At 40.5% G+C, this 23,541-nt stretch overlaps 1 protein-coding gene across 1 annotated transcript in view; it reads left to right on the plus strand.

Moving 5' to 3' along the window:
* Positions 1-4,903: 4,903 nt before the first annotated feature.
* LOC144052468 (protocadherin-16-like) overlaps positions 4,904-23,541 on the plus strand; it is a 106,922-nt gene continuing 88,284 nt past the window's right edge. The window contains 2 exon segments of the mRNA XM_077566552.1: positions 4,904-5,005; positions 15,673-16,139. Of these exon segments, the coding sequence (XP_077422678.1) occupies positions 16,016-16,139 (124 nt within the window). The 5' untranslated portion in view covers positions 4,904-5,005; positions 15,673-16,015.

A 23,541-nucleotide genomic window follows, 5' to 3' on the forward strand; every position in this document is an offset into this window, starting at 1 on the left:
GTAGTACATTCTAATATAAATTAGAGGAATGTCCAAGACGTTTTCTTCTAAATAAAGAAAATTGCACTAAAAGAGCTTAATTTAAAATACAATATAAAGTCAAGGAATTTCTATGATTTCAAACAATATATCCAAACTTTTAGTGTAGTACATGGGTAACTATCACATTTAATGGTGTGCCCGCCCTCACGCTGCAATCACAAAGCAAAACGCTCTGATTCACTAACACAAAGTTGACAGCAGAAGGCAGTGTTGCACTGGTCAGAGCTGTCGGGCAGATGACACTCACTTTCAACCAGGCTGATCTTCGACGACGTCATGCAGCCCAACGATCAAGTTGTCAACCTGCAAACCCTCGGGCTCCACTGCAGCAAGCTTGGGTAATGTTAACAGTGAATCTCAGCCTCAGACATAGCTGGCATCCACTAGCTGTCCAGTTCCAGACCACACTGGAAAACAGTCTTCATACCTCAAATTGAATCCAATCAGACAAACTGCATTCAAGTTCATTTAATGAATACTATACAATGACTTTTTCACACAAAGCGACTTACACAGTTAGTCCTTGCATCCGGTATTTGCTCTCGTCTGGGTTGTTTCTCCCGATTCGATGTGAGCGAGTTACAGCCCGCAGCTGTGCATGCTATAAAAAACACATCTGCCCGCGGCGCGCAAACCAACACAAACTATTTTTAAGGCCTGTTTCAAGGTGAAAGCCAGGCGAGAGCAAATGTATTCATATTAAGGTTACGTTTCACAGAAAGACTACATTGCATTACATGGCATGAGCGTCACATCACATTGAAATGTGCAAATATTTGCAGAAGATTACAACGTATTAATCACAAGGGTAAGGAATGGGGGTAGGCAATCATTTTTGATGGTTGGGGTTGGGGTAAGGGTCTAGAAAATGCATGATGTCAATGAGATGTCCCCACTAGACATGTAAACCCAACTGTGTGTGCGTGTGTGTGTGCGCGTGTGTGTGTGTGTGTGTGTGTGTGTGTGTGTGTGTGTGTTATGCCTAACCCGGCACCATAAAATCGATTCATTGTGGTTCCTCGCGAAATGTTCCATGTTAAACTTCATGGCTGCAATGCCATCATCGCTGATCTATATCTGTTATTGGCATTCTTAAGGGAAACAGGACCAGTGGCAGATAGACGCAGCCGTTTTCTGGACCATAAACGCCGTGTTTATTTTTAACGCACACGGTCCTCCTCCCTCTCAAAATATCATGCCTCTCCAATTAAGGCGGGTGTACAAAGACAGTAAAAAAAAAAAAAAAAAAAGAAGACTTCACGGATACACATGCAGCGGAGCACGCGACGGCGTTAGGAATCTTCTTCTCGTGCACATATGGTCCGCAAGCCTTTATTTTGGGCGCACGGATGTAAGTCACAAGGTTAACCCGTAAATCAAACTGATGTGTTTAGTGCGTCTATTACAATGTAAGTGGCCCAGTTCGGTCTGGCTCGGAGGTGGCGACGAGGCTTCCAAGAGCCTCCACTGCACCCCCCCCCCTTTCCCCCCACTGCATCTGAAGCCACTTTTGGCGCACCGCAGGTTCCTCCGCGAGGCTCGCCGAGTTTCCGTCGGTCCCTCGCCGAGCCTGGCGGGCCCCCGACGACGCACGGGATCAATCGTCATCCCGCCAGATGCCGGGGCCCTGCCGGCAACATCCGGGAGTTTCGAAGGCCCAATCTAATTTTAAAATCCGATGCATCGGGATCGGGTGTGGTAGTCATCCAATTAGAAGTATTTGGTAAAGCAGACCTGGTCTGTCACCTAAAGGGACTGAATTTTATACATAGCACTTTTTAAGTGCTTCACAATGCGTCACATTCATCTGTTCAGGGAGCAAGTTATGGTTCTGTCTTGCTCATTAAGGACACTTTGATAGTCAGGGTTGAGGATTGAGCCCACAACCTTTGGGTTTGGGAGACAACCACTCTACCAATGAGACACCACAATACCAGAAGAACATTCAATTTTGCCTTGACATAGACAGATGAACACTTCCGTGACTTAGTGACGTCAAACGATTACGGAAGTTTAATTAGTTTGAAGCACACAATTTAGATATAGGAGGAGAAAGCTAAAGAAGTCGCGGACGGACATTTTTCATACCTGGTTGGATTGTAGACAGGCCGGGGATGCATATTATCTCATTCACTCCCATTGACGGCTATAGACGTCAAAAATTAATTTCAACAATTTCTATTAGTTTAACATTTTTTTCAATTTTTGTTAACAAGAGTATGAAAACCTAGATTTTTTTTATTGTACATTTACAACAGATATACAATTTGTTATTAATTGTGGGTTAATTAGTGAAGTCATGCGATTAATTACGGTTAAAAATTTTAATCGCCTGACGCCCGTAATTTTTAACAATCTTTAAGTCGCGTCAGGCAAATTATTTTTTTTAAATTGTAATTAATCGCACGACTTCAATAGTTAACTCATGATTAATCACATATTTTATATCTGCTCTAAATGTACAATATTTTTTTTCTAGGTTTTCATACTCTTGTTAACAAAAGTGGGGAAAAATGAATAGAATAGAAATAGTTCAAATGATTTTTTGACGTCTATAGCCATCAATGGCAGGGAATGAGTTATTGATAGAAAACCCCACTAAAGTGCATTTTCACAATATGGAAGGGTTTATTTTCAAGGTTTGCTGATTGTCACCTATTGCAAGTGGGACTCGAATGTATCCTCCACGAAAAATGGCACTTCTTTTCCGGGATGGGTATCGGGCTGATGCAGGCCTTATATTAAGGTATCGTTTTTTTACAGAGACTGACGATACCAGCCAAAGATACTTAAGGCACCTGACATTGCTAAGTCCTCCTCAGCAGTAGTTGGCTGCAGTTTGATACAGCGAATCATCATCTGAAAGAAAGGTCTTTGTTCACGATGTTTTTGTCATTGTGTTAAATGAAATTTTATACATCAAAAGTACTTGAGGTATCGGTACTCGGTATCGAACATCCCTATTTATTTTAATGGTAAAACGTTGCATGTCTGTCCTTTTAAAGAGGATTTTGGATATTTTTGAATAATCATTGATCAATGGTATACATGTACTTACAATATTTTTTTCTATTGTTGTAATTAACAGTTTCGTTATTCCTTGAGCGAAAGAGGAGAAATTGCATTAAGCAGACCGTCAAAGTGAGGTCTACCTGAGTTGATGTCAATTCCAGGGAGGTGATTCTCATCAGAGGAGCTTCCTTCCTCCCTGCGGCGAGTTGAGAACCACCGAAACGACACCCTGTTATTCTTTCCCCCTTCCCTTGCGCCATGAAAACAACATCGCCGGGAGAGCGTCGGAAGCGTCGTTTGGTGGCGCGACCTCGCCGTGACCTCCTTCCTCCTCTTCGTCTTCCTCCTCCTCCTTCTATGAATGAGATGGTCTTGCTCCGTGAATCAAAGCCAGGCTTTGTGTTTTCATTGGCTTCCTCCGACTCCTCGTAGTGTCTCGGCGGGGAGGTCTCGAAGGAAGTTATGGGATGTGATGATACCCTCGACTGACTGTGTTGTTCATTCCAAGTGAATCCTACCACCTTCAATGTGAAATATTTTGTCAAATGTACTTTTTAGTGGCTTGTATACAAATATTTGGGGCTGCACCCTCATTAATTCATTCACTGCCATTGACGGCTATAGACGTCAAAAATTTATTTGAACTATTTCTATTAGTTTAACATTTTTTTCCCACTTTTGTTAACAAGAGCATGAAAACCTAGAATTTGTTTTATTGTACATTTAGAACAGATATAAAATTTGTGATTAATCATGAGTTAACTAGTAAAGTTATGCAATTAATTACGATTACATTTTTTAATCAATTGCATGACTTCAATAGTTAACTCACGATTAATCACAAATTTTATATCTGTTCTAAATGTACAATATATTTTTTTTATAGGTTTTCATACTCTTGTTTACAAAAGTGGAATTTTTGCGAAGTTTTATCTTACTAGTGGGTATGTGTTCCCACAACATTTGTGTGTGAACATTCGTTATTTGAAGGAAAAACACTACCGAAGTTGATGCTAACTTTCTGTTAGCATTTGAATGGGATGCTCCCTTTGATTTTAGCATTAGCGCTAGACTGGCGATGTTTTAAAAACAAAGCATGTTTTGCATTTAAATATACAGTGGATGTAATTCGTAACGCTGTGTGTTTAGTTTTAATGTTAAGTCCAACTGGGGTGTCGTTAAACAGCTTAAAGGACGCTTAGGGACAACAGAATAACATACACTACACACTTGCTAGTTGCTAATGCTACGCAAACAAAATGGTACATTCAGAGTACTTTCACAGCGTTGGAAACTTCCGTTTTCTTTCGATAACGTTTTAAGGGAAAAATAATCGGCCATTTGGCCAAATTGGCTGATTGTTTTGGCCTATGTTTAAAGGGTGATGATCGGTCGGGCTCTAGTGAAGCGTTAAAGGGGTCTCAATAAAGACTCGGTTCCCATCGTCACATTGGCTCTTCAATGTCCAAAAGACTCTATTCGTTCGTGAACGCCACATCACTAGTGTCCGCGGAAATGCTTCCACACAGTCAGGCAAACGAAGCGCTTACGCAGGGCCAGCCCACGGCATAGGCAAATTAGGCGGTTGCCTAGGGCGCCATCTAGTGGAAGGGGTGTCAAATTGCAGGGCAAAAAAATATATATTTTCCCCTCTTAGGTTTTCTAAAATATAATATGTAAATGATCCTGCTATTATTTTTGTTTTTTGCATGTTTGTATTGCAGAATTGTTTTGTTTTATTGTGCTATTATAATATAGTTAATACTTTTATTTTGAAGGATACAGGAAAAGGTATCATAAACCGGTAGGAAGTGAACTGACGTACGTACTTAGTAGCGCCGTCTTTCAAGTGCAGAGAAGACAAGTGCGCGCCACAAGAAATCAGAGAAAACTAAAGTTTACAACTAATTCAGTGAACGATTCTTTAGCACCTGGCTGAGAAGAGAACGAGGTTCGTATTGGAGCAATGTTTCATTGTTTAACTAATGTTGCTATATTTCATGTTGATTGTGTAATTTACTTCATAGTAAAACGTTACCGTTTTCGTCCACTGGAGTGTACTAACGCTCCTTGCTAAATATTTAGCAATGCTATTCCTCAAGATTCTGTTTTAGTGACTAAGAATCTGTATTTCTGTACGGTTTATTTTTGTTTGAAGGTATTTATTAAGGCAATAGGCAAGGTTAAAATGTTTATTTACAATATAAGTTGTACTCAAGAGATTGTCAAGGCTATAAAAGGTAATCATTTAAGGCAATTCATTTATAGTATATGGTGACCAAATATGTCCTCTTTTGGTATGACAGACCATTTTCTTACGTCCTGTTGGGGTTTTTATAAATTCATGAAAGTGTCCGGTTGGCATTCCTTGACTAATAGGAGGTGAAGTACACTGTGTAACTGCGACTGGTACCACAATTTCAAGGCCGGGTGGGGCAAGTGTCGTCTTTTTTGGGGAATGGGAATATGGTCACCCTAGTATATGGCTTAAATACGGTAAAAGGATACACAAAACATACCGTTTGAGTTATTAATGGCAATTTTTGTTTATTTATATTGTAGCTATTATAGTGTGTTCACACAAAGGAAGTTTTAATAAAAGTTGTGAACCATCAGTTGGATACACCACCTTTATTTCAACCGAGGATACTACAAAATGTTATCGAGCATATATATTTGATTTATTTTGCATTATTACATTACATTATTTATATATGTTATATTATACCGCATATATATTTGATATAATAATTATGTTTTTATGATCTCTAGTCCAAATAAATATGAGATCAGGACCTGGCACCCTGAATCTGACCTGCTGCTGCTGTTTACATTTTTCGAAGTTTCCCGTCAATTGTTAACAAAATGGGCGTCCGTCATTGACCTCATTATTTTAATTACTTCTTATATGCATCTTACACAAATATATTGTGCATAGTTTGAAAACATTTTGTAGTTAATAATAAAGCACAGATTGCACTAAGCAGTTGTATTGCACTTTACTTATGCTACTTATTTGTATTACTTGTAGTTGTCTGGGGGTGGGGGGCTGCAATCTACACTTTCGCCTAGGGCACGGCCCTGCGCTTACGTGAAAACACGCTAAATCTAAAGTATGAAAGTGTAAAGACTCTAGTGTAGTCCATATATATAGCGGAGTAAGAGTAGCGTTACTTCTTCACACATCTACTTAAGTAAAAGTATTGTGTGGTAAAACTACGCTTAGAAGTATTTTTTTTTTCTCCAAAAGTTACTCAAGTACTGTAAATGTAACACAGTAAATGTAACTCGTTACTACCCACCTCTGACAATGTCTCAGTGTAGCCTATCGGTCAGTGATGGTGGCAGATCGTGAGCGTTCACCCTGGGTGGAAATTGTAATAGGGCCTTTTTTAAAATATATTTTCCATGTGGGATCAGGGTTTTTTTTTTTTTTTTTGCGCTCTCTTGCCAAGCTGACGACTCGGAGGCTACAAAGCCGCTGTTAGATCACGCTTCCAATCAATTGTCTCACTTCCACGTTCTGTTCTCTCTCAGAGAGGCCGGCCTGCCCTCCACTCCTCTGCTGCTCGTCCCGCCGCGCTTTGATCACAGCACAATTTTATCTGGGCCGTCAGCCGGGGCCGTTAGTTACCACGAGCGATCTGGCCCGAGGCTTCTGAACGCATGAGTCACACAATGAGTCCGCCAAACCTCAACTAGCCATCAAAGGTTAAAAAAAAAGAAGGGGAGGAAGAAGGATGTGGTTATTCACAAGGCTACGAATTAATTTACCTCACTCATGATTAAAATCATTGCACGTGTGTCAGTTGTGATGTGAGACCTTCACGCTAGTTTTAGCTGCGGCCTTGGTAGCCGTTTAATAAAAGGAGAGCGCGGCTGATTATAGTCTTGGTGCAAACCAAAGCACATGTGGCTACGACGGCGTGGTGCTCATGACGAACGCTCAGCAATGACATGCTGATGTGAGGTCCTCCATATAGCTGGGATTGATTCCACATCACCTCGGAAAAGTCCACATCGTCGCCCTGAGCAGTGCCGTGCCTGGCTTCTGCGGTAACCACTGGCGGAGCCAGAGGGGAGGCCGGCCGGGGTGGCCGGGGTGGCAGGTGCCCCTGCTCAAATGTCGTTGGACCACGCAGGCGCCAAATGATTGACATATCGTTTTTTGCAGTGCAGCCTGCCAGCATTTTTATCAATCAGACGCCTACTAATTGTTATGCCCCTCCTGCACAGTAGCCGGCGCTATTTACCACACTAAGAGTCTGGAGAAGAAGAATCTCCCGAGTCCAATCAAGATGACATGTTTTTGGCAATGTCATGTTGGTTTCCCCGTGAGACGTGAGCGACTGTTTCAAATCACTTTTACAGTATGTTCAGATAGATTGTTTTGGACGGACATCAATAAAGTTAACGTTGTTTTGCACAAGCTAAATCTAAATGCATGAGCTGAATGACGAACGGGACGTGAAACGGGAAACAGAACTAGAACGGAGCGGTCTTTTAAGTTTGCAGCATAGATTTCAAAATAAGATATTTAAACATCACACACAAAACAGCTTGAAGAATACTTAACACTTAGTATATATATTAGGGATGTAACGATATCCAAACGTCACGATACGATATTATCACGATATGAAGGCCACGATATGGTTGGCGATACAAAAAAAAGTCACAATATTTAAAAAAAAATGAGCTCATACTAAAAAAAAAAAACACAGAATAGTGTGCTTTTGTACATTACAGTAATGAAAAATATAAAAATATTATAAATACATTTTTGCATTTTGGGGATGTCTGCAGTCAGTTTCATCCCAAAAATGAAAATGTACAAAATGACAAAAACGGACATACTGTAGGTGTTTTTCACAATGCAGCGTTGATATATTACAAATTCCATAATTTGTTGGTTTATTAACATTTTAATTAAAAACTTAAATTTTGCATAAATTTGTATCCAACTTTAATAGAACCGAATAGAACTGAATTTGAAATGAATCACTTTATTTTGTGTAGGGCTGCACGACATTGGAAGAACATGCGATATGCTGAATATAGCGATCGCGATATTATTGTGATATTTAACATGTACCGAAAGAAATGACATTTTTATTATAGTACTAATACAATATTTATGTTACGTCAGTTCAAATATGTGTAAATAAAAAAAAATTGTGCTCAGCAATGGCATTTCTAAAAGCGCCATGTTTCAATACGCTCTCATGAAATTGAACATGTGTTAGCAATGAAGGTTCAAGTGAGCGTACAGTACAGTATATTCTTTGACAAAAACAAATGAGCGGTGTACAGACAGACACACAGACAGACAGACAGGTGGTAATAATTCAAGGGTGATGATAAAAACTTGGTCCACATCAAGTTTGAAACAGCTCTGCTCTGTTTGGCTGGCTCGCGGCTTGTCAATAATTAGAGCCGCAGCAGCTTCCACATCCTCGACGAGATGTATAAATATTTTAATTACCAGTTACTTATGAAAAAAGAAAAAAGCCCCGTCAATCTTCAGTTTTATTGTTTTGATGTGTGGTTGGCGTCGGGATTCAAAGAACTTCTTTTGTTGTTAATTGTGCATCTCCATAAGGAAGCGTTTAGCATCACTAACAATGCATTCAGTGCTTCTGCTTCTTATGTTCATGTTTGCATGTACAAACCATGTGACCTTGGATTTGTCCTCCCAACAGACTCGCCAAAACAAAAGTTTCTTTTCAACTCTCTTGTTGTGTTAGTCTCCCAGGAACAGCAACAATGTTTAGGCTTTGAAAAGGGTCAATTTGTGTGTTTGTCAATGTGACTTGTTCTAAATTTAAACATCTCAAAGATGTTCAGGGGTTAATTTTTACAAAGCATGTTCAACAAACACGGAGACTAACCCCGGACAGCGAGTTGACATGCCCTGAGATAGGAAACTCTGCGTTTTCGGTTTCAGGACAGTTGTTTTGAGGTAGTTAATACATCGCTGCTAAGCGGTCACCAAATTTCGTCATAATTAATCGACAGTTGGTTTATTTCTAGTTTAGCCGACTTAGTCATGTTATGCCAAGGTCACATGGAAGTGTTCTTATTTACTATACCAAATATTATCGCATTGTCAACTCTATCGCTAAGGCTTTCAATCAATATTTCGTGTACTAGCTTTCAGCTTTTTTTAAGTCCACGTATCGCATGTGACATCCTCACTGGAAACAAACGTCAACAGATGTTAATTTTAAAGGTACAAAAATATCTCTACAGAATACAGATGCTTCAATCTGCACCTTTTGTTGGATTTGCACCAGAACTGGGCTTTCATGTTCCTGTGCTTCATGACGTTGTGTGTCAATTAACAATAAGCAAAAACAAATTGAAAAAAAAAACCCTCCAAAATGAAAAGCTGAACATTTAATGCATGTATAACTTGTCATTGAGAATTTTGCAGCCTTTTCAACACTTTATTTTATTGGATGCCGTTCTGCTTCCCCATCTGGGTCTCGTTTAGAAGACGGAACAAATGTTTACTTAGATTTTCTTTTGTCTGCATGCCGCTCATGATTGACTGACGTCGATCCCTTTAGGACCTCGCTGTCGTAAATATAGCAATATATTTCACATGTTGATAGAAGGGTGTGGCTCGTGTATGTTTCCGGTGGGGGGGGGAAAGCTTAGTGCCTGCCAAAGAAAATCTTCTCACTGCATCTCGTTCATTGTGGACCAAAAAAAAAAAAAAAAGTTTCCACGGCTTATATATGATTTCAGTTCATCCCGCCACTCCATCTGCATGATGGCCTCTTTTGTGATGAGCTGACGTGCAGATGTCTACAGCATCTACAACTTAGCATCTAGCTGAGTTTTATTTGCATAACTAACTTCTGACCAACTTTACCACTTACTGGTACTTAGCAACCAGTCTCACAAGTAATCAATCTTACCACCTCACAAACTATCGTCCAAAAAATTCTCTTCTTACCGACCTGTCTACCAAATTACATTACTACACTGTAAAAAAAAATAAAAATAAAAATAAAAAATCTGTATTTTTTTTACAAAAAAATCTGGCAGCTGTTGTTGCCAGAATAATTTATAGAACAACTTGTATATTTTACTGGTATTTAATGTACAACAGTAACTGCTCCTAAATTTTACTGGGCTTCAATGTACAATATAATTTTGACTACTTATTAAACAGCATCAGGAACAACTGGAGTTTCTTGTGCATGGACATAATCACAGTACGCTGGTACCGAACCAACAACCTCGGGGTTGCAAGATGACCATTCGACCACTGAGCCACACCACCCTTTCAGGCCATCATGTTAAATGACCAAAAGAGTTCTAGGAGTACACAAGTTGTTCTGTAAAGTTGTTAATTTTTGCAGTTGCACAGTATTTTCTTTTTACAGAATTATTCTGGCAACTACAGCTGCTTCTGTAAAAACAACAGATTTTACAACAGGCTCGATCATGGTGTGCGTGCGAGTACGTACACAATCTTAAAGCGACAGCCACAGTTGACAAACAAAGACATTACTTCAAATGAGGTAAGAAAAACTCCGTCCCTTCCCTCCCCAAGGAAACCGTGGAGTGTGAGGGTCCGCACACTCTACTATAAAGGCAAGATATACAAGCTGATAGGTGCAGTCACAGTAAAAGAGTCAGGGCTCTTCGTACTCATCTGGGCATTGGTGGCGCATGCATGATGTAGAAAACGCGACAATATTACCTTTTTAAACTGCACAATACACCTTTAACACACCACAAAACTAGCAACATATTTTCCTCTGTATGCGTCACACATATTTGATGGCAGACAAACACGTAAAAAAAAAAAAGATTTATAAGAAACAGATATGAATCAAGATGGGTGGTAGGCTGTGATGTGCTGAAATGCAAATGTGGTGGGATGGTCCGAGCAGACTCTTCATTGGCTTTCTCAAGTGCCGCCATTGTTGCAAAGTGTGCAGAGTAAATGGGATTAAAGGCCTCTGTTTTTTAGTCTTTGTGCGTTCTCTCACAGGAAACATTTGCCTCGGACAATTGCATTGTTGCGGCTGGACATTCCACAGCGTCGCTCTCAATGCGGCACATTCCTTCTCCTTTTTCGGGGCCGCACAATGCATTCCTGGAGAGCAGGAGCGATCTCCAGAAGAATCAGTTCGACATTGCCGACAATGTGCGAGGAATTCCGTCCCGCGGCGAGAACAACGTGCCCGGACGGCGTGATTGATAGTGTATTAATTAGAGAGCGTTGAGTTTGGACAGCCTGGGAGATTGCCAAGTGTCATTGTTGAGACTGAGAGCTGCTGTTCACTGGACGAGAGCCCCGATGACAAAACAGCCTGCTGCAATTAAAGCACATGCGAATGCTTGGATGTTGTCTTTTTGATGATATTGTTATGTTTTTTATGCCACAGTTGCTGAGTATCCGTCTTTTTCCTGGCTCCTGTGCGTGAGATAAGATACGGACGGAGGCAGTAGAGATGGAAGTAAGTCACATAGAATATGTGCAGGTGTGAGTCAAAAGCCGAGACGGAGACCCCGAGTGATTGCAACTTGGACCCGAATCACTGCTTTGATGACTTGCCAGAAAGTAACACACTTGAGACTTGACATCATTTTGGAAGCTAAGGACTTTGGTCTTGAATTGACTTGAGATATGCTTACTTGACAGTAGGGGTGTTAGAAAAAATCGATTCAGCAATATATCGCGACATTACAGCGCGCAATTCTCGAATCGATTCGGCCGCATAGCGAATCGATTTGAGAATTGCGCGCTGTAATATATATTTTTATGGGAATATTCCACAAAACGTCTTACTTAGGGTTAGGATTCACACATTAAGCATTGAAGAATGTTATATTAATGGAACATTAAGCCTTAACATTTTATTTTAGTGCTATTCAAACATAAAACAGACTGCAACCTGTTTGTTAAATGCAGTGGCTCAGTTATAAGCCTGAATTTTCAGATGAATAAATACATTTTCATAGAAATCTTACAAGTTTACTGATTAGTATTTTCTAAATTTGAGTAAAAAAAAATAAAAAATCGCAATAATCAATTTATAGATTTGTATCGAGATTAATCAGTATTGAATCGAATCGTGACCTATACAACATTTTCGTCCATAACTGTCACTTACGCTTTGAGGTAACTTGATCACAGGCAAGCAACAAGGAAATAAGGATCCATGAGGGACAGATATTAGTTGAGGCTACAAAAACATAAGATTAATCAAACAGTGATGGCAAGTTATGACAGAAGAGGAAATGAATGACTCGCTCTAAGACCGAAAGCGGCACAACAACAATGTGGATTGATGCGTCGGAATAACTGCCTGCTACGAAGTCGACCGTGGTCGCTATCTTCCCTGCTCGCCCACTACCAGTCTAGGGACTTGCACTTCAAAAGAGTCAGTAGACCTTGGCTTCAGTGTCCAGGCCAAGACTCTTGGGTTTTCCTTCCTCGGATGAAAGATTTATAGCGGCAATTTCTGGTGTCGGGAAGCAGGAGTGACACTAAACAGGAATGTATAAAAGTTCTTCTAAATCATGATCAATGTCCAGCTGACAAAGGAGCAGAGTTTCACACCAAACAAGAACCACCTGTTCTCGCAGGAAAACACGCAAACATCTCGGGTGAACAGAGATACGCACTAAAGTGTGTAGCCTACCTGTGTCCAATATTCTTACAGCGGCTCATATTTCCTCAGGAAATGCTGCACGGGTGCCTCTGGTTAGTGTTTTGCCTCAGTTGGAGTCCACATTAGACCCCCGCTGAAAGAGAGAAGCCACCCCAGCCCCCAGGCCTGAAACTGTGCTGCCGTTTTTATGTTCATCCACCTGGAAAACGCAGCTAACGAGGAGCATAAAATCATAACTTTTGAGTACGTTTCGGTCTGAGCTTAAGTCGCGATGCATTCTGTATTATATAGGAAATAAGGGACATTTGGTTTTATTGGTAAATTAGGTCAAATTATAATGGTAATTAAAAAAAAAACAACAACCCTGGCTGTCTTTTGATTGCGCGGAAATGCTTAATATAATCAAAATGTAAGCAGCAAGCAGAAGCAAAAGGTCCTCGCAATGCTAATCCAAATTTGACTGAATGTTCCGCCCACATTTGGAGTCAAAGGCTGAAAAAAAAAAGCTTAAAGCTTTTGTTGTTTGTTTTTCCCCCAATAATGTCCACAGTTTAGACCAATTCATACGGTTCTAACTTTAAAATGTTCAGCTAATCCATATAATAGAATTGTTTTTCTAAATTTCAACTCAAATCCCAAAATGAAAAAATTATTTATTTGTTTACCCCCCTAATATTCATAAATTTGGACCGATGGAATATGTTCAAACTTTAAACTGTTCAACTCATCACTACAACAATTTTATTTTGCAGCCATCCATTTTTCGAAATGCTTATTATTTTCAAAGTATAAAAATATGGGTTTTATTTTGAAGTAAAACATTTATAAATAAACAAAATAGGGAAATAAGAGGCTGGTTGGGATATGCTAAACAATTTTAATTTAGAAAGGTTTAATTCAGTTAAAAAGTGGAAATTAGAGGGAAAAAACAAAATGACAAACAAACAAAAATTAATTAGCGATTCAAGTGACAAATGGAACTTAATACATGCATTCAGTTATAATAACCTTGTTGTTTTTTATGTCTCCATAAGGCTTTAAAATCAAAGTATCACTTTGGACAACTTTCTTACTACTAATTTACGACTTGTCAGCACAGCGCCGTTGTTAAGCTTCGAGACGTCTTTTCTTTTTATGGCTTTCAAAGCCATTACAGACAGCTCAGAAAACATCAAGAATGATTGCTGTCTGCAGGATATTTGACCATCCATCGTCCCGTCTGGATGCGGCGCTAATGACTTCCACCCCAAATATAAATCCAAATGAAATGATAAGTTATCAACGAAAGACGCACGAAAAACAAAAACACCATCCATCGTCTTTGCAATTTTAATAAAGATTTGTCTTCTAATGTTCATTGCAAACATGAGTATCAGCGCAATCTTTCATTTAGCACAAACAAACAGAAACAAGACGACAATGTGAAATTAATTTGTGGCGTCGTGTGCGCCATGTGGCCCGCCGGCTCCTCGGCTCACATGTTCTTCTGGAGTTCATCAGCTCATTTTCTGCATGCACATGTGAGGTGCAACTCGTCTTCAGAAGGGATGGGACGAAGACGGATGATTTACAAAAGTACTCACACTCTGAATTTAAGTAAAAATACTTCTCTCCAAAAATGACTTTGCTAACTCCTGTCAATCTGAAAAAGTACTAACTATATGACGACCTGAAAGGGAATGGCTTTGTTACTGTCTGCTTGCATTGGGGCCAAGTGTGTCTGTGAGCCACCCAAAGCAGCAGACAAAGAGTTACAAAGAAAAAAGGTTTGCTGTGTGTGGCAGTCTAGGGATTGTTTTGGCCTTGGTGGATTTTCTAATAAATGATTATGGAAAAAGGGCAGTTGGTTCCACAACTACCTCACGGTTTTACTGGAACAAGTGACTTGATACAGAGAAGATGCTGCGGTGGGTGACTAATTGCACCGTCACTGTGTGTTTGTGCATGTGTTTGTGCGTATGTGTGTGTGTGTGTTCTGTCAGAGTAATCAAAACTTAGTGCAGTGCCAGCACTGGGACGCATGGGACTCGCCGAGTTCACAGTGTGAGTCTCAGAGAGAGAAGTGGGTCACATTAAAAAGTTCTCATTTAGTTGCAGCTTAAACTTTTAAGCATGCTCAAAACGTAACATCGTTACATTCTTGTCCTATGACTTCTTTTGATTCAACATATGTTTTATACATGAAGCAACATATTAAGGAAACAGCACCTGAGTGGCTAGGTTGCAATATGTCAGCTGTTTCTCGACATTAAAGGCGCTGAGCACAACCTCGCTATTGTTCTGCTGTTTGTAAACGCAAAGCGTCACGACCCAAATAAAACCGTGTCAACTTCCCAAATTTTACTCAAGTGATTATGTATGTTGACGGAAAAAGTAGAAGCATTAATAGGAAAGTGTGATTAATTGTGATTAATTACAGAAAAGTGTGCAATTAATTAGTTAAATAAATGTAATCGTTTGACAGCAATAAATATAATATATGTTAATGTTAAAGCGACATTTAACCATTTTTCAGCAATGAAAAGTTAATATTTTGTTTAAAATTAATTTGATAACTTCACCCCCCCATGTCGCTAACAACAATACCTACGTTTAAAAGCATTAAAAACACATTTTGGCACTTACTGTCGACTGAAAATGACATCACAGGTAACGAGTCGACCAATCACGGCGCACCTCTTTTCTGGGTTTGCTCGTGATGTTTGCAAACTAAGCCGTGATTGGCTGTTACCTGAACCATGTGCCCACCTACCTGTGTTGTCATTTTCAGTCGACAGCAAGTGCCATAATGTGTTTTTAAAAGTATTAATTGTAAATGAAAAATGATGAAGTCATCAGATTAATGTAGACAAAATACGAACTTCTTACTGTTGACAACGGCTACATGAGTCAATTATCACTTAGTGAGTTTTATCGCTCCCACTGACGAAACGTCGCCTTGGCCTGATGGTCTTCTAATGTACACTTCCATTGTGCACAGCATGGTGGCAGCAGAGTGCAGCATGAAGTTCACCCCCACCTCCTCCTTGTGGCAGCTACAAGGTGAAGAAGGAGGAGGAGGAGGCGGCTGCCAGCCTGCGCTCCAGTCATGTGTTGAATACATTAACATTTGGGAGAGAGAGGGACAAGTCCGCGACTGGAGGGAGCCCCACTCTGATTCTCGCTAGGAGTTCTCCTTTTATACGGCCAAGCAGACATACGACAGTGGATGCAGATCTTCTGGGGAAAAAAAGCACCTAATGAGGAAGTTTTTCCAAGTTTGCAAAGGCACAGACGTTTTGGAATTGTGCACCGCCAAGTGTGAGGAGATCTCATGAAGATGGATGCAACTCTCACTTTGTTTTTGGTTTTCACTGGGAAGCATTGAGAGGAGTTTGTTGTTGTTGTTGGATGACTTGAATCTCGCCTTGCTGTTGTCAGCCACCTGGGAAGAAGAAACCAATGAATGTAAGTAGCCAACTCTGAAAGGCTTGATAATACGTAACTTTTTTTTTTTTGAAAGGTCGCTGGCGTGTGGCAGTTTTAATGAATGGAACTTGCACTGCACCATGCCAGTGCAGCGAGAGGTGTTCCTAATATTTCGGTTTCTGATGGTCATGTTTCTTCTTCGTAAGATGCTCACAAACATTAAGCAAATAACGAGGATAGCATATTTATGCATGCGAAACTTTTTGTAAAAGTTGTGTTTTTGGAGCATATACTAGTATTTTGTATTGTTTGTGTAGCGTATGTGCAGCTCAGGGGGGAAAAAAAACTATTTTTTGCAAATACATGCTCTAAATCCCAATACAGTATAACAGTATTTGGAATTTGAAAGTTTTGTTGTCAGCAGTTTATAGCATGCATTTCACTCAAACATATACCTGTGAGTAGAAAAAAAAACCTGTTAACTTTTTCCAGAGCTGTTACCAACCCATTTCCTGTGTGTATCTACACGTGTCGGTGCAGTGAAAGTGTGTGAGCTTACTCCCATGATGATGCCTGCCTCACTCTGCACTACTGTAAATAAGCCATCTCAGCAGGGGCTTAGTCATGCACACTTTGGCTTTGTTTTGCCTTTGATGCAACTTTGTTGTGCTTCCGTTGTCATTTGACAAAAATGCATGACCCATTTGTTTGCAACCGATCAAATCGTCTGCCATTGCGGACAGATGTTGTCATTGAGCCAAAATGCCCAAATAATATTTAATCATGAATGGTGACCCCCTTGAAATAAGCGTTTGATGCCATATTCCGCCCATATTAGAAGGCGTTGGCCAACAAAAGTTTCCCATTGGGGCGAAATGCTGAAATATAGCTAGAGTTCATCAAAGTACAAGCTCTGCTGGAAATTTGCCCAAAATGGCGACTATATCTGATTTCCTGTTAAGACATTTCAGGCAAGGAGGGGATAGACTTTTTTTCTGCATTGTTATGATAGATGTGACCACCAAATTTAGTTTCAAAACTGGTGCTGGGTTCAATTTATTCTTCTCAAATAATTGTTTTCAAAATGATCGCCAAACTTCGATGGTAGGCTTCACCTTTGTTAGATGGCGTAGGCCAGGGGTCACCAACTCTGGTGCACCTCTCCAGGATGTTTCCCCTGCTCCAACGCCCTTAACTCAAATTCAAACGATGAATCTGGTGTGTTGGATGAGGGAAACATCCAAAGCATGCTGGCCCTCGAGGACTGAAGTTGTTGTAGGCAATACAATTTTGCAAATTTTGTAATCCGCATGACATACTTGCTTCCGAATGAAGATCGTTTGAGGAGATTTCCTAAAAGGAGTTCTTAAAATTACAAGCCCGAAATAGCTCTTTTGAACCACAATACTTTTACTTCCTGTTCCAATTCATGCGTGTGTCCTTGAGACTTTTTCCATGTGTGCTGTTATGATAGAGTGATCATATTCCCATTTCCCCCCCAAAAATAGGACACTTGACCCGGCCTTGAAATTGTGGTACCAGTCACAGTTACGTAGTGTACTTCACCTCCTATTAGTCACGCAATGCTAACCGGACATTTCATGAATTTAGAAAACCCCCGGACGCCCGAACAGGACGTAAGAAAATGGTTTGTCCTCTCAAATGATGTCGTTTGGTCACCCTATGTTATGATAGCCATGCCCACCCAATTTCGTGCATCGTAATGTATACACGTCACATCAAAGGACAGTGGCGTGTTTAGCTCCGCCCTATACAAGCAAAGCTTCTAATAATCAAATAATGCTAAAGAAAAAAAAATACAATGGTACAATTGAGATTCTTTAATAATGAGGCTATCGACCATAACTTTGTGGCTGTCCCCCCCGGCGTGCTTTTGCTCAATAAAGGCTGGGAAACACTAGTCTAATTAAACTCTTTGGGGACAAGACATGGACCACAAAAAAAGCAACATTTGCGTTTTTGTGGCAAACTCCAAAATTCTGTCCTGTTTGAATCAATAGCAAAAAAAAAAAAAAAAGCGGTGACAATTCCAAACTCTGCCCTTGTAGTCTTGTTGCCTCAGGGCCAAGGAAACATTTTGGAGTTGTCACTTATTATTTCTTTCTCAGAGTTATTGATCACATTATTCCCGGCAGTGTGAAAAAAACCAACAACCCTCCAAAGATTATGTCATGAACAAGGCGCCATCCTTTCTCCCTGGACGCCCTTGCAGCCTGACAAAGCTGCCGATACGCAACCCTGCATGGGATTAAAATAATGACATGTGGCTCTTTTTTGGATGGGCGAGTCCGCGCCACCCAGGAGGGAGGCCTCTGGGATGCAAAGTGGCTGCATTAAGTGATTTTAAATCAATCCCCTGCATTCTGTTCCTCGGAAATTTGGGAATCTTTTGAGGCTATCATGACCAGAGAGGATTAAGGTTCGGAGAATTTGTTTTATGTAGCATCGAGTCTCTGTAAACAACTGCTTTTCTTTTCATCATTTTTCATTCTTTGTTTTCTTTCTTTTTTTTGTTATTTATTTAAAGAATTTCATTCCAATTAAATGTCACAACACACAAGCGTCACGCTGAGCCAGACAGCCGCTGGTACATTAGATGCAATTAACCCCCGCGTTAGCCTTTTTATTCCATTTCAAACGGGAGCGCATGGTGTGAGCGTACGGTGAAAACGCAACGTTATACAGTATATTAATTACAAACAGACGCTCGCCTACTGCGATGTGTTTTGTACACGGTCCATTACGTAATCATCTTATCTTTTTCACCAATAAAGCTTAGTTACTATTTGACCAGCTATCAGTGAGCTAAACTGTGACGTTAACATAGCTTACCTGTCTGTGGGTTTTATTGTGACTTATGAATTTATGTATCGCTCTAGCTAAAAAAAAAAAAACAGAAATGTTCTACCTACCTACCTTCCTACACTGTAAAAAAAAAAATATATATATATTTTTTAAATGCAGCAAAACACATTTTTTCCCCTCAAGACCTTTTTTAAGTGACATTTGTGGACATTTTTAACAGCATTCCGACTTCTTCACCTTGTCACATGATTCCCATATGGTGACCGATGACCCCGACTCGGGCCATATCCAAACATCGTCCCTGCGCACACACACATGCTAACACCTGGCACCGTAACGCGATCGCCATGTGTTTTGGATGATGCCACCGAGGTGTGTGACGCTGTGGAAATACGCAATGTCACACACAGGCGCGCATGTTTGTCTTTGTATCGTAATGGGGACATCTCATTGACATAATGCATTTCCGAGCCCCTTAGCCTAACTTTAACCATCACGACTGATTGCCTAACACTAACCCTATCCAAAACCCAATTCAAACTTGAACTCTAAAACCAAGTCTTGTCCCTCAAAAAGAGATTTGAACTTGTGAGGACCACCAAAATGTCCCCACAAGCCAGGAAAAACACACGGGAATGAGACCCATGATTTAGCAAAGACAAAGGCACACACACACACACACACACACACACACAGTGTAACAATCGGCAGTGTGGCACCGCGCCACGAGGTGGCGCTTCTTTTTTTGTGTGTGCATGTGTAGCACTTCTTCGTTTTCGGAGGTGAATGTTTTTGATGCGTTGGAGGCCTACGACTATTGTAACGCGTGGAGGCGCGGTTTTCTTTCGGTTTAATGAAGCGAATGCGTGGACTGTTGCTCTCCCATTTTTTTTTGCTGACCGGCTGCGCCATCCATGGCTCACACACGCTTTGGGAATAACTAAAGGAAATGTCTGTCTCCCTTTCTCACTTGTTTGCTAGGTATCTTAATAACAAGCAAGCATAGTTGTTTCTATGTATCGTATCTCAAATTCTTGGTAGCCATCTTCATTTTTAGCTAACTTATAACCACAACGCATTGTATGTAAATAGATTAGCTCTATCTCGCAAGATAACTAGCTAGCTTCAGATCTCACAAAAAACAACAACAACAACTGAACGAATGTCTGACTGACCACCTACCTCCCTCCAAAACAAACAAACTGCAGTTTATTCTATATATCCATCTCACATTCCTGGTAGCCAGTATACCTTTCTAGCTAACTTATAATCACAACAGTTCTATCCATCTCTCTTACTAGTTAGCTTGCTAGATTAAAAACTCACACAAAACTACTGTCTGACTTACCTACCTACCAAAACACACACCCCAAAAAAATTCAGATTTGCCAGTTTTCTCTCATTTGACATGGAAACCATGCGATCCGAAGCTTGTGATGAGTTTTTCAAACGTGATTGAAAGCCTCTGTAGTCATTTTGGCTCCGTGCTCGTCATCTTCACGTCCGTCTGTGTCTTGTGTTTGTGGTTTCCATTCTGGCTCCATTCAGCCTGGTCCAGGCTGGCACGGCCTCTGACCACAAGCTAACCGGAATAGTGACATGGAGTCAGAGGCTCCTGTTACATAGTAGACCACAATAGTAGGCACCCCTACGTCCCCCGCACACACACACACACACACACACCACCCCATGCCTCCAGGCTTGGTGATGGTTTGGTTGCTTTAATTAAAGTTGTGCAACCGTGCTTGAGTTTTGGAAAGTTGTTGATTTATTGGAAAGATCTCAAGTTTTTTTAGTTTTTTTTTGCCATGACAAATAGGAGTAAGTAACATTTGTGCAAGGGTTTCAAGCAAGTCCTGAGTTAGCCTTCAAGTTTGAGCAGCTAACAATGATCTTACTTAAAAACAAAACTAACCTGTGTTTGGCGGAGGTGGAGAATCCAGGCCCGGAAAGTAAAAACCCTGCCACAGATTGGCTTTATCAACAGGTGCTTGTTCTACTCAACCGGCAGCTGGCGTTTGGTTAGTATCCGTCCGTCCTTCCGTCCGTGCGTCCATCCATCAGTCCTGGCTCTATGTGTGTGTGTGTGTGTGTGTGTGTGTGTGTGTGTGTGTGTGTGTGTGTGTGTGTGTGTGTGTGTGTGTGTGTGTGTGTGTGTGATATTTTGCTTTCCCAGTTTTCTGAAACGTAACATGAGTTGACTTTGTTGAAAATCATGGCCACAATAAGTCATAGGCTGGCCAAATGTTGAGTAGTAATGTATGTTTATTTGCTGAATGACGTGATGTGTTGTTAGTGATTTACTTAGATTTTTTTGAAAACGTGTTTTTCGGTCCCTTCTTGTGTCATTTCTACTTAAAGAATTCGCATTAATGGCATAAAAATATAATTGAACTGTAATTGAAAAATGTTAGGTCTCAACTGTATGTTTTGCTTGACGCACAACTTGGCATATCTGATTTTTAACTTTGGCTTGTGGAAGGTGGCAACAGCGCTGATGTATTTGTACAGTACTTTTTCTATTGTGAGTATTGCCAAAAGCCGAGATGCGCTTGTCATGTTCCTATGGCGCAGGGAGACAAATTGCACTCATGCAAGTGAGAGGAATAAAAGAGCAAATGCATTTTTTTATGTATTGTGATGTATCAAGATGGAAGACGTGCACAGTCAGCAGAAAGCGCTGCGCCAGAGTGGAGCAGATGTTTTGATTCTGCATGTAAGTCCTCGAAACCTTGGATGCGCTCGGTCAGTCTCGGGGATTCAAAGTTGTCAGACGCAAAGAAAACATGTGAGACGTGAAAGCCACAAAAAGCATTGACTTACTCACTGTAGCCCATCAGCTATAGATTCAAGCCGGTTACGAGTTAGCTAGCAACTTTAAATGCAAATAATTAACTCTTTGACTGCCAAAAACGTTAAATAACGTTCAGTAAAATCCTAGGGAGGAGTGCCAAAGACGTTAAATGACGTTTGTTTCAAAACAGAGGTGAAACTAACCATTTTCTATTGTTGATTACTGAAAAACGGAATAAGGTAGAAACAAACTTTTTTTTTCTGATGAAAGATGAGAGTCCAATCTTTCATTTGGTAGTATGTGTGTTTCCATAGTCCAAACACAACATTTTCTGTGGACCTTGAAAGATCAGTCAAAAATGCTTAAATGGGCTGGCACCCACGGGATCCCTTTTCTGAAAACGTCTGGCAGTCAAAGAGTTAAGTTCTATCAATCTATCTTAAAAACACAGCAGAATTTTGTAGAACTTTTTACATCATACTTTACTGAGTACAAAGTATTGATTTTTTTTCTAAAACTCAAGATTGCAGACTGACCTCGACATTCTGAAACCGTAATGGAGGCCGGCGGTACACATTTAGCGTAGAGACTCCTCTCACTCTTTTCACACAATTTCCCCCGCCCCCTCCCAACCTGAGATCTCTCTTAAACCTGCTTTTTTTTTTTTCATGCAATTATCCCTAGCGTATCTGCTAGATGCATTAGGCCTGCCTGGCTTTGCAGAGGTCCTCTACCCAACCAAAGTGGCTGCTTTATTTCAATTGTGGCATTCTTACATAGACTCTGACCTTGGAAAGTAATCTTTTGTTGCTTTGGAGAAAGGGAAAAAAAATGCCCAGTGTTGGAACATAAATCAATACTGGAGACTTGAAAGTTCAAGCACTTGTCAAAGGTTTCAAGCTCCGGCTGTGCTTCTGTTGCAGCCAAGAGCAGCACTCACAAAGCTGCTCAGTGCGTGTGTTACACATGTGCTCACCCTTTCATTTGCCGCCATTATTGCCAGTCTCAAAGTGGCAGGAACCCACAGCTCACTTTTAATTAAGATGTATAAATATCAGGAACAAAGGGACTGTTTAAAGTTCTTACTTTTTTACTGCATAAAATGTCAACTCTTCAAGGAGACAGAATGCAACACCCCCCCCCCCACCACCAAGTTTTCATTAAAATACTCAATAATCAAAAATTACCGTAAACCCCCAATTTTCACAGATAGGGAATTGCGAAACACCAAAAATAGTAGATCCACCCTCTAAAAATGTTCATAACGGCTTATTTTAAATTTAAACCTATATTATACCACAAGCTCGGATTTTATTGTTAAAAGTCAATTTTGCAGAAAGACCAACAGGAAGCCAATCAAATATCTTGCAGGGTTAGTCGTTTGATCCCTGCTGTACAACATCTGGCCTGCCATTTCTAATCATCACATTCCCAAATCGCGCCACCCGAGTCCGTACATGTACTTTAAAACAAGTAAATCTCCTGAGTTGTTGACGTTAAAATTAGCATCTTTTGTTCGGAAGGCTCTGAAATTAGCCATGGAAGCATCTGTGTGTGCTGATGGCTAGCTGCCACCAGACACTAATTGCAATGGTGCGGAGCCAGAAAAAGTTAGCGCGGTAGACTGCACGGAGCCTTTGCACACATCAGTCCCACCACCAGGAGGAGATTTGATGAGTATCAGAAATTCTGCCAGATTATCAACTAAAGTGCGCAATACAGTATATGGAGTGCATCTTGATGAGCAAGATGACCAGAGGTGACTAAAGTGATCATTTGTGTCAAAGTACTTTTTCACATTTGTTGTAAGTAATCAGAGCA

The sequence above is a fragment of the Vanacampus margaritifer genome, chromosome 5 (assembly GCF_051991255.1).
Source record: "Vanacampus margaritifer isolate UIUO_Vmar chromosome 5, RoL_Vmar_1.0, whole genome shotgun sequence".
Lineage (NCBI taxonomy): Eukaryota > Metazoa > Chordata > Actinopteri > Syngnathiformes > Syngnathidae > Vanacampus > Vanacampus margaritifer.